Here is a 15,116-nt window from a genome sequence, read left to right on the forward strand (position 1 = left end):
AAAGCAGCTACAAAGGCAATGGCTGCAGCCTTGGAGCCAGTTTGGGTTTCTAAGCTGAGGTTTTGGAGCTGCACACAGCTGTAGAGCTTTGCTCCAGGGCAAAGGAGATGGAAAACCTTGGGATAAATGTGCCTGCACTGAATCAGAGCTCCTCAGCATCTCCTCCTCAGCTTGCACCCAACAGGGCTGCCATAAAAATAATATTTGAAGATGAATTAGAACAGACAAATGCCTCCTGCCAGCCCAGAGACACTTTCCTTCAGCAGCCCTTTGTGCCAGGGCTGGGTTACAGGCACACCCCAGTAACATCCCTGGGGCTTGGAAGCTTCAGGATTTATCTAGTTTTGGGGGCTGAGCAGAGAAACGAGTATTTACAGCTATACAAACTGCAGAGAAATATCCAATGAGTCCTGTTTCATCCTTACAGCCTCTTGAATACATTGAACTGGGAGCTGGGTGGAAGAGAATTCTGCCCTGGAGCTGAGCAGCTGCCCAGAGCTGTGAGGAGCTGGCATCAGACTGACTCTGACACTCCCTGTAACTACACCCTGACAAACCCTGTTCTCTGCCTTTGGCAGACAGGCAGAGCAGGGGTGTTTGCAGCTTTTCCCTGGAGTCTCCACTCATCCCAGAATGGTTGGCTCAGCCAGGGCTCCCTGTCTGAGGAAGGAACCTTCCTGGGTATAGGATGGACTCAGGAACCTTCCTGAGTGACCCAGCAGGGCATGGATGTGGGAAAAGGTGACAAGTGTGAGCAAAATGTCTCTGAAGCTCCTCTCCTTCTTCCTCTGCACCCTGACTGCACCCAATCTCACAGGTAAATGGCTAAAAATATCTTCAGTTTATTAAGGAGACAAAGGGGGGGTGAGGAAGAGTCTTTTTGCCTTTTGTTAAAAACGCCCCTACGTAACTTCAGCCAAGTCCTATGAAGCCAGGGGATCTTTACATTTAATTCTTTGCCTAAAATTAATACTGGGATAAGCAAATGAAAAAAGACAATCCATAAATTCTGTGTTCTGCAAGTCAACTCTGAAATCTAAAGATTTCTGATTCTGATATCAGTTTGCAGCAAATGACCTCACTAACACTGGGTTTGTCTCTGCTCTTTTGCTCTTCTGTAAACAGCTGAACTTCCAACTCCTCTTTTAATGCTGATTTCTTTGAGCTCAGGGGATGCTCTGCCTGTGAAGGGGATGCAGGATCAGAGAGGAAGGGTATAAAGTCTTAATAGCTCAAAAATGCTCACTGCAGGTCTCCCTCAGCCTGGGAGGAGGTTGTGCAATTTGTAATCTGCTTCTCTGAAAAAATTCTGAGCTCCAAACACATCTCCTCAAAGGTGTTTGGCCTCAGATCTCCAGGCTACACTTCAGTGTTTTTGTGACTGTCCAGAAAGTAAAAGTGGCTCCCCCTGGCATCCCAGAGCAATGCAATTTTATCAGGGTTTGCTTAAAACATTTTAAACTGAAAAAAGTAAGACAGACAAATGTACTGGACTTGATAATAAATATGTGTTTTGGATTTTTTTTTAAATTATATTTTCCTTCAGTTTAGCACAAAGAGGAGACAAATATTAAATGAGAATTTACCACCATTCTACATGGAAATTCATTCTTTATGGAACAAGGGAAGTGGAATATTCTGCTTATAGAGTAAGAGGGAAAAAACCTGGGTATAGGAGTCAGTACCAGGCTTGAAAGGCTGTAGTTTGGCTGTTCCTGTGAGGGTATTTACATGTTGCTTGTGAGTCCAAAACCAACTGGAAATTGTCAGCATCCCTGAGCTGCCTTCTGGGCCCTGTTCTCTCTGTCCAGCTGCCCCAGCACTTGCTGTGATTGCTGTTTCTTTTTCCCCTTCAAAATGTACAGACCAGGGTTAATGGAGGATTTTAGTACTGAAAGAACAAACTTCCCTGTTCATCCTCGGTGCTTTCCCTGTTTATGCAACTCACAATTTTAAACATGCATTTGCTCCCAATTGTTTTGTGGGCTGTTGCAACAGATGGGTTGGAGAAAGGATGGAGATAGGGTGTTTGGACATGGCAGAGTCTATTATGTGTAGAACAACTGTTTTTTGGAATAACATGAACCTCTCTTCCAAACTAAAGCTCTCAGCATGTTCTGGATCCCAGGCAGAAAGCAGGGAAGTGCAGCATTGCTCTTATTGCTCACACAATTTAATTTGTGTACTGGGTGCTAAGACCTCAGGTTTTAGCTGCCCCATTTTTTGATTCAGTCCTGAGTGCCTGCAGCAGGGGATGGTTATGCAGGCACAAAAATCACCGTGCACACAACCAAATAAAACACACCAGGGATGCACCAGCAGTGTCACCTTAGTGTATGTAACAACACAAGCACAAAACCTTTGAATTTTTATGTCTAACAGCCACACACACACGTGTTCTTGTGATCACACAGAAACCTGTTTCTACATTCTTTGATTATGACAGGTAAGGAATATCTTTCTCTGAGGATGCTGCTCCCTTCATTAGAAGGAAGATGTCCCAAGTGGGGCAAATTCATGGCATTTTTAAGTCCAAAACTCTCTATTCCACCACCACTGTCTTATCTGCAGTGCTGGAGACTTCAGACCCTAAAATGCAAACACTCCATGGGATTCAGTAACTCTCTGCTGCTCTATTCTAGGGCTTGGCACAGAAGGGAGATGGCCCTGTAAAAATCAGCAGATATGCTCTGTAGATAACAAAACAACTGCTAGATTTTATATAGCTTGGTTTTCTTGCAGAAGAGTTCTTGTAAGTAGCAGACTTTGCCCATCCTGAGTCTATTAATGCTAACCAGAAACTTAAATCAGTGTGAACTTTTTTTTAGGGATACATACACTGTCCTTAAGCCCAGAGTTTTTCCTAATGAAAGGAATAAAGAAACAGCAGTGTCTGTATAAAAACTCCCATGGTTCAGCAGAAGGGAGGTGACAGGTCTTGTGGCAACAGAAAAGTCACTGGTTCTGCCAGCAAACCAGGAAAAAACAGTGCTGAGCGTAACCAAGAAGGGAAGATTGGTCTAAACCAGATAAAAAGTAATCTCTAGGCCATTAAAAGTTGACTGGTCCAGTTCAGGACAGCCTTCTTTTAAAGTTGGTTTCTAGACAGTTTAATAAGACAGGGTTCAGTACTGTTGAATACAAAAAGTATAGATCCAAAAAGTCCTGGACTCAAGGAGTTAAAATATTAGGAAACCCTCCTGTGCATTTCACCCCTGTTCAGACCTGGAACATCTCTGTTTGCATGAGTCATCTGCAAAACCAAATGTCTGATCATGTAACTCAGGTCTCTTGCTTAAGTCACAAACTTCCATAAGCCAACTCCCAAAATTAATGTGGGAACCAAAAGCACAAGGAGAAGTTGTAGCAAACGACCTAAATGTTGAGAAATATGGAGAATACAAGAGACTAAGAGTGTTTAAGCTGCAGAACGAAGGTTACTAAAGTATTTAAAAAAAAAAAAAAGACAAAAAGCTCCTTCACACTGGGATGGAGCCCAAGAGGACAGAGGCCATGGAGCTGCTGATCCATCAGGCACTGACTGCAGGAGGAAACCTCCTCATCCCAGAGATGTCTGAATTTAATTTTAAAAAAAGCTGAGCATTGTGTCAATAGATCCATAGAACTCATGCCTAAGAATCATCCTTTTCCCATCATTAATGATTTTCTAGAGATATGAATGCAGGGAATAATTTAAGGGCAGAAAGGAGACTGATGTTGTCCCAGTGCTTTGGCAGAATTATCATGATGGAAACATTGCTCAGGGACTTGTCAGTCTGGTTTTGTGTAGAACAACTGACAATAACTTTGTAAACAAAGCTTAGAAGAAGACACCCTCTTTTAATGACAGGTAAAGACTAATGAAAGATGGGCCTTGTAAAGTGAAATAGATGGAACTAAAAAAATTAATTAGAAAATGATACCTAGATAACATTGCATATGTTATGAGAGAGCAGTTACCTTGTTGCTGGGAGAGTGCTGGTTGAAATGGCTCCATCCATTCCTCCTTTCCAATGGCTCTTTGGGAACCATTCCCTGCTGAGCAGAGAATTTAATTTTCTGGGACTGGAAAGCAGCAGAGCAGAGCTCAGTCTGGTCCCACAGGGGAGTGCAGGATGAGGCCATGGGGAATCCTCCCTCCTGTGCTCTGCTCCAAACTCTGTGAAGGATTTTTTACATTAAGATGCCAAAGGATAAAACCCATTAACTATCCCATAGGTACCATCCCATACTTATGCTTTGACAATCTCAGAGTAATGTAATAATTTAATTTATAGCCTACTGCATAATTTTATCCTATTAAAAGGTACTTTGATTATAGCCTACAAGCATTAGGTCATTACTTACATTATTAGAATCCTGCCACATGAAAAAAGGCTCTACCAGAGCTAGGACCCAGCTAGTCAAGCCTGGAAAGAAAAACCACATTTCTGTCAATGACATCCATTGGAACAGTCTATAGATAAACTGATAAAATATCTGTTACTTGACTTCATTGAATCCAATTGGTTGGCTCCATAAGAATTTTGACCTTTTCTCAGTGTTATACTGATACAATGAACAATTCTGACCCAGTGAAAAGCCAGGCTTTGCTTTTCTGGAAGCAATGCCAGCCTAATTCTCTCTCATTTGCTTTTTGGTTGCCATTTCTTCTTCTCTGTAAAATACATTCAGAATCTGGAGTGGCAGGAGTGAAATGAAGTGAGTGTACTTCTGATGCAAAACAAAGGTTTGGACTATTCTTACTATTTTGTTTTTCCAACCTTTTTCTCTTTTATAATTTTTATTTTGCTTTAAATTTTAGGTGAAGACACTTGGATGCCAGCCCCTCAGAATATCTCCATGCTTTCTACCAACATGAAACACTTCTTAACTTGGAATCCTGTGATCATCCAGGGAGAAACCGTGAGATACTCTGTTGAGTTTCAAGGGTAACTTCTGGGTTTTTTTAATTCTTTGTTCTTTGAACTCTGTTTGTTTAAGACCTAAAATCAATGTCTCAAGCACTACTCAGGTCACTGGTGTATGAGAAGTTGGGTACTTCAGCACTGCTGATCACAAGTTGGGGAAAAAAATCCTTTTGCTCCAATTTTGAGTCTGTTTCCAGCTTACCTGTTACCTGAGTAGTCCAAGGTGCCTCTGTTCAAAGAACTCAGAAGCTAGGAAAGTTAGCAATAGTTTATTTAGATGATGAAACACAAAACATTTGAGATTTACTCAGCATTAACCTTTTAAGCATTTAACACACATTAGAGGACGTTTCTGACACGTCTTGAGCTCCAACTTCCATTGCTGTGTGGCTTTGGAATTCTGGTTTACCAGGAATGATCAAGTGAGCGGGGAGAATTTCTTGCATCAATGTTGGCCATCTCTCCCACCCAAAAAAAAAAAAAAATATCATGCTGCATTTGGCTTGTGAACAAGCTGGCTCTGGGAGATTTTCTCTAGATAAGTTCTAAACCACACCCACACTGGTTTCAGGCACTTCTGACACACCAGCCCCAGTGTATCCCAGATTTACCTGGAGAGAACCAGCAAGCAGCCCCAGCCCCAGCACAGATGTAGCTCTCCTCAGAATGCTCTGTGTCCCTTTTCTCTTCCCCAGGGAATATGAACGAGATTATGGCAATGAAAGCTGGATCCCCACCTGGGAATGTTCCCTCATCACAGCCACAGTGTGCAACCTCACCGAGGACATCTCAGCCCCTGTGCCCTACAACCTCCGTGTCAGGGCACACGTTGGGCTGAGCAGATCAGAGTGGGGCACCCTGAAAGGGTTCTTCAATCCTCTCACAAGTGAGTCCTGAGGTTTGCCCCATCCTGCATGGGCTCTGCTCATTCCTCATGTCCAGGTTTTGTGTGCACTCTGCAAGGGGCATCCCTGCTTCTCAGCTCCTTTGATGCTGGGTTGGGATGTTTCCCTCCTGGAAAGCCATCCTGGCTTCTTGGGCATGAGTTTCCCCTGAGGCAGGGATGAGTTCACCAGGGCTTGAATTTCAAGGGCTTCAAAAATAGGTAAGAAGGCTCCAGGCATTTCTTTTGGCAAGTTGGCCACTAATTTCAAAGAGTTGTGATCAATCAGGGCTGCTGTTGATGTTCCATCCATGTCAACCAGTGATTCTTGAGGGTCCAGCACCTGATCTGATGGAAGTTCTTAGGCTGGAAAATAGCTGTGACCCTCTTCATGCTGTCCTGGAAATCTTGCTCCCTTCCAGACAAGGCTCCTTCCTCCCCTCTTGTCAGAGACAAACCAAGTGAGCTCAGAAGAGGAAAGCAAACTGGGAACTGGGGTGTTGGTACAATCCTAGCAAAACAGGGATTTCCTTCAGCTCCCAAAGATTGTGTTGCAGCCTAAAATTAGCACACAATTCCCAGTGTTCCTCTGGAATCATGACTTCTGGTCTCTGCCATGCAGTCAACAGCTTTCAGCACTAAAAGCTGTGGAGAAAAAACCCTCTGGAGGTCACTCTGAGAGTGCATTTCTTTGGGATGGGCACAGAAACTGCTTGTCTGACACCAGAGCTGACCCCACCTGAAGGATCCAAGTCCTCATGGAGACAGAACATTTCCTGGAAGCAGCACCCTCAGAAGTCCCACTTAACCCAGTGTGTCAAACAAAGCCTTAGGAGCAGAGACACACAAAGTATGGTAATATATGGAAAACACCCTTAAAAGGTCTTCCTAAAACTAACAATTTAGTCATTCTTGCTTCGTCACTTACCCAGATGCAGAGAGTGTGTATCCTGAATGCCAGCACAAAGATAAATGTAAATGCTCCTGTCTGCTTAGCAGATGTTTCTTGCAGTGTCCATCTGTTAATTCATTTGGCCAATATTTATCTTTAACCTCCAAATGATGATTTTTAATTTTTTCTTTTAAGACATCATTTAATTTAATAGCAAAAAGCAGTTTTCCAGGCCTTCTATTTCTGGCACATTCATCATGAACATGATTTGCTGTTTTCATATTGCTCAGTATTAATGGCAATTCACTGGATCTAAGAGCAAACTCCACTAAGAACATCTGTATATCCTTATACATTGCTGTCCTGCCTTTCTTGAAAGCAAGGAGGTGGAAACCAGGTTCAGCTATGACAAAGAACAGCACAGATAAGCAGTGTAAATATGACTTCTGTACTGCCTTTATTCCCAGTCCCCAAATGTAGTTTCAGCCATGCCTCTGATGCTCTCACTGATATTCCTCACAGCAGAATCCCAGGCCAAACCAAGCTCTGAATATCACAATAAACACGAAGCAAATCACCTCCAGCTTTACTTGCACACATCTACAAAATCTTAAGTCACAGCAGGTGGCACGTCAGCCCAAGTCTATCTAAAACCATGTGGAATACTGAAAGAAAATCAGGCTTCATATGAACTGCCAAGCTGTCCTGAGAGCCATTCTGCTTTTTCCTTTGAGTAGCTGCCAGAATTCCCCTGAAGGAGCAGTGGTTTCACAACTCCTGTTCTTTCTGTTAATGCTGAGCTCATGCTCAGAAGCAGAACTGTTCTGATCTTACACTTCAGCTCCTGGTCACCCAGCTGCTTCTGCTGCTGATCATATGGGATCCATGCCAGACCCTTCCTCCACTGAACAAAATTCCAAAACTTTTGACTTCTGTGCAACTCAACTCTTGTTTGCAATGCCAGTCGTGATCTTCCTCCTGCTCCAACTCTGCTGCAATATTTGGACCCACTAGAAGGCAGGGCAGAGTTTCTCCCCCCCTGAATCAACCAGCTGTTATCCCAAATTAAAATCCCTGTGCTCACCATGGCAGCTTCTCCTTCTCTCCCAGCTGGGCAAGGCAGGACCATTTTGGAGGATTGCCTCTGATGTGATAACAGTGCTCTCTCTGTGTTGGCAGCCTCCCTGACCCCACCTTTGATGAAGGTGATAGCAGATGGGTATCACTTACTGGTGGAACTGGAAGACATGGGGCCAGCCTTTCAGTTCTGTGTTCTCTATTGGAAGAAGGGCCAGGAGAGTAGGGTGAGTTTTTACCCTCCTGTTTGGGCAGTAACTGAGTCCACATCCTCAGAGTGGAAGCACAGACACTGCCCATGCCCTGTTGGCCAAGTCCAAGCTCCTGCTGTGGGGCTGGAGAAGCCCCATTCCTCTGCACAACCCCAGGGGGTTGCTCATCCTGCCAGGGAGCAGCTTTTCTGTCCTTCCCACATTCCCTTCTTGTGGAAGGGGAATCTCAGGAACCCCCTCAGGGACCAGAGCTACTGAAAGAAACCAGAAGCCTGGAACTGAAGGTGTTGATGCTGCCCTTCTCTGAGCATCCTTTTGTTTGCTCAGAGCATCCTTTTGTTTGCTCAGAGCATCCTTTTGTTTGCTCAGAGCAAGGTTCAGGTGTCACACTGAGGTGCTGAAAAAGTGTCCTTGTAGAACAACTTGGCTGTGACAGTCAGCTGGAACTTGCTCAGCTGCAGGCATTGCTTACACCTGGGTGACACTGGAGCACTGACAATTTGTGTTCCTTTCAGGTCCTTCTGTTTTCATAGATTTTATTATTTTTTTTTCTTCTGTGAACTTGGTGCTTCCCTAGCACCTAAGGACACAAAAGCCTGGAAGCAGCCACATAAAGCCAAGCCAAGGGACCATCAAAATAAATATCTGCACACTGCCAGTGGGCAACAGGGGTACCTGAGGAAGATAGTAAGGAGAGGGCCTCTGTGTAATTACAATTGGAGCATTTTCTGAGATTTCAGAGACAGATTGAGGGATTCCTGAGCCAGAGCTGCAAGTAACAGCCTTGATTTTTTTTGTCCAAGCCATGTACACTTCAGCACACACAGCTTCACAGTCAGGAGTTGGCTTAGGAGAGACAGAACAACTCTTCCCTGGTCACTTTCCTCACCCACTGCTCTAATAGTTTTATAAAGTGTATCTCTTTCCAGGCCAAGGATGTCTCACCTACTTAATTTTTCCCTGTTCTTTTGGTCTTTACCAAGGTGCAGGGCAGGGAGCAAAGCTGAGGAGCTCCAGGAACACAAGCACCAGGGGTTAGCAGCACAAAACAAACCAACTCTTCACACTCTTTTCTCTTACCAGCAATCGTTATCTCATGTGACTGCTACAGAGCTGAGCATTCCATGAAACCTGAGCCCCAGGTTCCTATTGCTGACTGGGGTTGCTCAAATTAAGGTTGAGTCTTTGACCATGTAACTATGACAGGGAAAAACTCTCAGGAGCATAATTTCAAATTTTTCTGTGGTAATTTCTTTTGTCATTCCAGCACAAGATCCTCCTGCAGTTCTTCACAGTTGGCTGTCATATTTACTCTCCTGGAGTGTTTTTTTTTTTTTAATATCATTAGCATGTATCAGTTTTCATTTTGCTTCCAGATAATCTGTAGTAACAGAGTGATGAGCACAGATCTGCAGGGGTCTCCTCCCACTCTGCAAAAGGATTAGCAATGTTACCATATAAAAGTCTTGCTTCTCTCAGGAAGGAGCAGAGCTGCTGACTAGGAGCAGGCAAGCCAGGAACCAAGTACAAGCAGTGCCCTACCCAGTAAGGCAGAGATCCAAGGGTCTGACCAGTGTGCAGAACCAGGTACTGGAAATGGGGTGCATCAGCAGCCCCAAGAGAGAAACCAGGCTCAGGGTCCATATAGGGGTCCATATAGGGACCTTTCTCAGCCATCAAGCCCTTACACCAGGGGAGGAGGGCATGGGCCAGCATTATCATTATTCCTTATCCTTATCATCATGGCCCAGCATCATCATTCTGCCTCTTTGGTTAACAGCTCTTTCTTCCCATCAACTCCAACACTTCCAAACACATTGTGGTCTCATTCTGAACCTCTGTGCTTCCCTGTCTGTTGCTCTTCTCCTCTCCTCTCATATCCACACAATCCTCTCTGATACCTCCTGCTCCTACCATTTTCCAGGCAGCCCAGTCTGCACCAGCATCACACAGGGCTCCTGTTCCTTGCCCTGTGTTCTGAAGTTGTCTCTCCTGGGCCTGTCACAGATGCAGCAGAAGGTGGTGAAAGAGGTCAGATCTGTGGTTCACCTGGACATCATGGAGCCAGGAGCTGATTATTGTGTGAAAGCTCAGACACACGTAGAGGTGATCAACAGGAGCAGCAGCTTCAGCCAGACACAGTGTGTGAGGACACAAGGTAACATCCTGCTCCCCAGCCCAGGGATGCTCTTTTTGTTCCAAGAAAATATATCCTGTTTGCTTGGCAAACATGCTGCCCATTTGGGGTTCCTTGGGGGAGGAAAAACCTGGAAGATTCAGGACTACACTGGCACTGGTCTCCTTCCCTGGAGGTGCCAAGAAAGGCTCTCAGGATTCTGGGTGGGAGAAGCAGCCAGAGGCAGGCTGACTGTCCTGAGCAGTTTGTCCTCACAGCCCCTCTGAGGAGTTTTCTGCTTCTGTCATTTCTAGGTGGCAGATCCATGGGGCTGGTTACCATCCTCATCCTCGCTGCTGGCTTTGCTGTGGCTGCTTTGACCCTGCCTTTTCTCACCTGGAAAACAAGTAAAATCTTTCAGTATTCTTGCTGCCCCATTGCTGTCATTCCAGACACACTGGTAACTATTTTTTTTTTTTTTTTTTTACTGTGCTTTACTGACTTTTAGGGTGCTGTGTACTCACAGGAGCATGGGGCAGGCAGGAAAAGCAGCCACGTGCATAGAAAGCTTTGCTCATCCCAACGTGGTGAGCTGAGGTTCAGGGCTCCAGCTGCCCAGGTGAGTTGGCTGCAGCTCTGTCACTGCCTGCAGCTCGGAGCCCTGAGCAGGGATGATGCTCCTGGTGCTGGTGGGGAAGCAGCTCAGGAGGCAGGGACTGGGTCTGCCTGGCCAGCTGCAACCTGAACAAAGCAGCTGTGTCACTGGCAAAGCTGTCCCATGTCCCCTGGCACCAGCACTGAGCTCCTGAATGCTCTGGTGGGTAGAAAGCTGTCCTCAAAGGCAGCCACTTTTCTTACTTGCTCAGGAGGAGCACATCCCTGGGTCTCTGAGAAGTCGTGGCAGGAGGGAGGAGAGGGACTGGTAGTGGGGAAAAATAGAAGACAGGCAAAGTAGTTTATCAGCCTGAGTGAGTGCATTTGTTTTACAGAAAATATCAGAGCCCCCCAGCCACCTAATACTGTGTGGCAGTGAAGAAGCTGAGCAATGTGATCTGATGGTGCCTGTGATGCCCTCAGAAGAAGTTCTCCAGCTGTGGATTCAAGAAACACTTTAGAGCACCCCAGAAAAAAAAACAAAACCAGCCTGTGGAAACAGACCTTCTAAGCAGGGCTGGCAGGTTGTGTCCCAGCCACTTTCCTCATCAGCATCCAACAAGGACCATGGTGGTTACCTTGGTGTGATGGTGAGCAGCTGGCTTGCTCTCCTCCTCTTTTATCCATCTACATAAGAAGCAAGTAAAGGTCACCAGTGACAAACATCTTCTGGATACCATCTTAAGAAGACTGTAAAAGACAGAAATTCCTGCTAAATACAAATAAAATATTGTTCTGTGTATGCTGAAATTATGGCTGTCACTTCAAAGAAAAGGAATTTATTGCCTGTGGAGCAGAGACTTTCATTTGCAGGGCACGGAAAGCCTTGGAGCTGCAAAGCTAATGGAATGTAAGGCAACTTTCTTCATGAAATGTCCCTTTGAAAACCTCATTCTTGCAGTCTTGCAGCAGACCTCCAGATGGCAACAAAGCACCGTGCAGAAAGCAGAAGTGACTCAGGACCATTCTGCCCTCCTGGCTCCCCCCTTTCCTGCTGCAGCCCGGATGCTTTGCTCCTCTCTTGCTGCCCTCTGTCTGGACAACATTAGGATTAGAGAGTGCTTTGGAGTGAAACAGTAAAACTGGTACTGAGAAATCTGTAACAAGTTGTATGGGGGCAAGTTTTGTGCAAGTCTGAGCGTCGAAGACTTGGGGTGGATTGATTTGCAAGCTGCTGATAATTAATTTAGCAATGTCAGCTGCAAATCCCCACCCAGTGCTGGGCCTGGAGGAGATTATTTGGGAGCAAAGAGAAGGGAAAGTGCATAAGCTGATATGCCAAGTACTGAAGAGCCCAGATGTCCCCATCACAGGGGCCTTGGTGGTAACAGAGCTCCCATGCCTTGCCTTGGTCCTGATTTTATTTCTCATTGATTTGGCTGAGTCCAGTGTCTTGGTTTCCAGTGTCCCCATGCAGGATTTGGCCCTTTCATGGCTACAGGTCTGAAAATCTTTCCAAGTTCCTCCTGTCTCTTCCCCCTGACACCATTGCATGTGGCAGCAACTGTTTAGGGATGCAGAAGAAAGCAGGGAAAAAAGACTTGTTAATTTGAATGTGAGGGACTTTTAGAATTAGTGTTTTCCAGTTGCATATTAAGCTCCTGTTTCTTTCTCATTTGCAATAACAGATTTTATGTCCTTCCTCACTGCCAACAAAGTGGTTAAACAGTTGCACAAAACTGTCCAGGCAATGTTAAACAAAAGAAACATCAGAAAAAAATCTTGCAGTGGGGAGGTGGAAGGGAATTGTTTAAGTGCCCCTATTACCTTTGCAAGATCCCATTCAGCTTGCACCAGGGCGTTGCAGTTTTTACCTGCAGAAAGCTGAAGCCAAATTTGAGATGCTGACTCCAAGTCCCTGGAAAGCTTCTGACTTTGAAGTCTGGGCTGCATTTTGTTATGCTTGAAAATCATGGCACAGAGGAAGAGCAATTCCTTTGTCACCCATGTAGAGAGCAGCAGGGTGGCACTGGCATTAGTTGTGCCTTAGCAGTCATGGCAACAGCTGCCTTTGATGACTGATTTTTCTTCCATGACCATGATGCTACATTTCAAAAAAGGACCAGAGAGGTAATAGCAGCAATGAGCCGTGCACACTGATGACATTTGCTCTGTTTCTTTCCATTGATGTGGTAGTAAGTGGCTCCCTTTCTTTCAAAATCTACTTTTCCAGCTTCCTCAAAAAACATCACATGCAACTGAAGCACAAAGCTGCATCATCTTTTTAGTGAATTTTGTTCCTGTGCTGCGTGTGACCTTTGGGGTGAGATTCCAAAAAAATAAATAACTTTCTCCTGAAGGCTTTGTAGGGACAGAAGGAATGCTGAGAAGACTGTTTTTCAAAGAAAGAAGTCATTCAGTCTATTAAATGCTTGCCAGCATAAAGACTGCTGGTTATATGAACATTTAGAAAGAGTTACATGGTATTTCTGGTTGACAAGAAAGCATGGAAGTCAATTCTCTGTTCCATGACAGTAGCTGCCTGGATATAGCCTCATTTTTCCTGTGAAGTGTATTTCCTTAGAAGTATATTACTGGTAGCAGCTTTTAAGGGCTGATATTAATACATAATCATTTCACTGTCCAATCAAACTGAGATCTTTAACTTGATAAATTACCATTTTAAAATATTTTCTGTGTTGTCACAGTATGTTTTGTGCCTTTAAAAAATTACCTTTTTTTCCTTACAAAGTCAAAGTCAAAATAATTAAAATCCCTGCTTTCATTACATATCAATTCCATTTCTAGCAAAGGAATTGTATTGTGTCCTGCAAATGAAATACTGCAAAGATAATAAACACCTAAACCACTGCAGATCAGGATGTTTACTGCTTCAAGAGTTTATGTACCAATGATTCTGTTACTATTAAAGTAAAAAACAGCAGAAAGATAAAATTACTCAGTTCAGGTCCCTTTTGGTCCTTAACAAATGGGCCTATAAGTACTTCAGAAATTACTAAAGGTATAAAAGGAATTAAAAGATGCCAAGATTAAGTGAAATTGCCCCCCAAATGCTGCACGCAGAGCCTTAATTGGGTTGCATTTTTGGTCTATAATTTGGCCCTGACTAGAGAAAAGGCTACTTTTGAGGAGTTTCATCTTCATGATTTACTCACAGTCAAAGACAGAGCTTGGTTAAAAGCCAAGCACAGGCTCTCCCAGAGCAGACACTGATGTTCCCACAGCCCTCCTGCCAGCCCTGCAGCTTCAGTCCCAGGGGGGGGGGTTTGCCAGGAGCTTGCACTTGCTTCCCAGATCATCAGAGCTGGAAAAAAAAAAAAAAAGAGGAAAGAGGAAAACTGTCAGCCTGAGCTTTCCTGACCTGGCTGTGTTGGACTTTGCCCAGCCCAGAGCCTGACATTCCCCAGGGATGGCTCTGCAAGGTGAGGTGGGGAGGGTTCCCATCTCCATCTCCCAGCTCCCCCACTTCCCAGGGACAATTCCTGGGATCAGACCCATCCTGGGGGTGATGGGGTCACAACCAAGGGCCAGGGCATGAGCTCAAAAGCTGCCCCTGCCAGAAGGGAGCTCCTGGTAAGAACTTTCACCATCCTCTTGCACACCAGGGACATCAACCTCCTTTCCAAGCCATCTGAAGGACCTGCAGCTTTCATGTTCCTCTGGGACATGAGCAGCATTTGGCTTGGTTTTTCTAATTTTTTATGGTTTTATCAGACAGGTGAGTCAAGAGCACGGGGCTTATTTAAAAACAGAGAAGAGGCTTAAAATAAATGCATTCCACATGTCAAAAAAAGGACGTCAGGAAGAGCAGAGAAACATTGGTGTGGTGAAATAGCAAGGTGAGCAATAACAACACAAGCAATAAGGTATCCTTCAAAAACCTGAGGTCAGAACAAGAACAAGAAAAGCTGGGAGGGATCACAATTTCTGTCTTACTAAATATAAATGCAGAATAAATCAGGTCAAAAAGAGTTTGAGATACAACTCCCTGCTAACATTGAAACCAACATGAGACCTTAGAAATGGGAAGCTTGCCAGGGAGCTTGCAGGGCCAGTAGATGATCCTGTAGCAAAGGAGCTCTCAGAGAAGTGAGAGCAAAGGCAGAAAAACAAATGAAATTTGTAAAAACTTTGTTGTGAAGTAGTTTATGAAGGTTCTTCTGCTGCTTTTTTATGCTTGAAAGCATAGGGCTGCCTTTCACAAGCTTGGAATGTTTGTTCATTAGGAGCAGAATGGGTCTGTGACTCCAATATTCAGCCTGAAGCTCCTGCATCCAGGTGAAGGTTTGAATTCCAGCTGTGCAAAGCTCCTCACATGACCCCAGGATAATCCAGGCTGGAAGAGATCTCAGGAGGTCTCTACTTCCACCTCCTGCTCCAAGATCCCATGTCAAACCATACAAATCTCCAG

The 15,116-nt window shown here is 44.7% G+C and overlaps 1 protein-coding gene across 1 annotated transcript; it reads left to right on the top strand.

Moving 5' to 3' along the window:
• The first annotated feature begins 548 nt into the window (after positions 1 to 548).
• IL20RB (interleukin 20 receptor subunit beta) lies at positions 549 to 11,230 on the top strand. Its single transcript, XM_071761390.1, has 7 exons — positions 549 to 817; positions 4,805 to 4,931; positions 5,606 to 5,796; positions 7,865 to 7,989; positions 9,982 to 10,132; positions 10,405 to 10,550; positions 11,080 to 11,230. The coding sequence occupies exons 1-7, from the start codon at positions 730 to 732 to the stop codon at positions 11,203 to 11,205; spliced, it is 954 nt and encodes a 317-aa protein (XP_071617491.1). The 5' UTR covers positions 549 to 729; the 3' UTR covers positions 11,206 to 11,230.
• Positions 11,231 to 15,116: the final 3,886 nt, after the last annotated feature.

The sequence above is a fragment of the Heliangelus exortis genome, chromosome 17 (genome assembly GCF_036169615.1).
Source record: "Heliangelus exortis chromosome 17, bHelExo1.hap1, whole genome shotgun sequence".
NCBI classification, from domain to species: Eukaryota; Metazoa; Chordata; class Aves; order Apodiformes; family Trochilidae; genus Heliangelus; species Heliangelus exortis.

What these genes read in the sequence shown, in the direction of transcription:
- IL20RB (XM_071761390.1), top strand. Translation starts at nt 730, where the DNA reads ATGTGGGAAAAGGTGACAAGTGTGAGCAAAATGTCTCTGAAGCTCCTC. An exon ending in GACTGCACCCAATCTCACAG is followed by an intron (nt 818 to 4,804) that starts GTAAATGGCTAA and finishes TTTAAATTTTAG; the next exon opens with GTGAAGACACTTGGATGCCA. An exon ending in GTTCTTCAATCCTCTCACAA is followed by an intron (nt 5,797 to 7,864) that starts GTGAGTCCTGAG and finishes CTGTGTTGGCAG; the next exon opens with CCTCCCTGACCCCACCTTTG.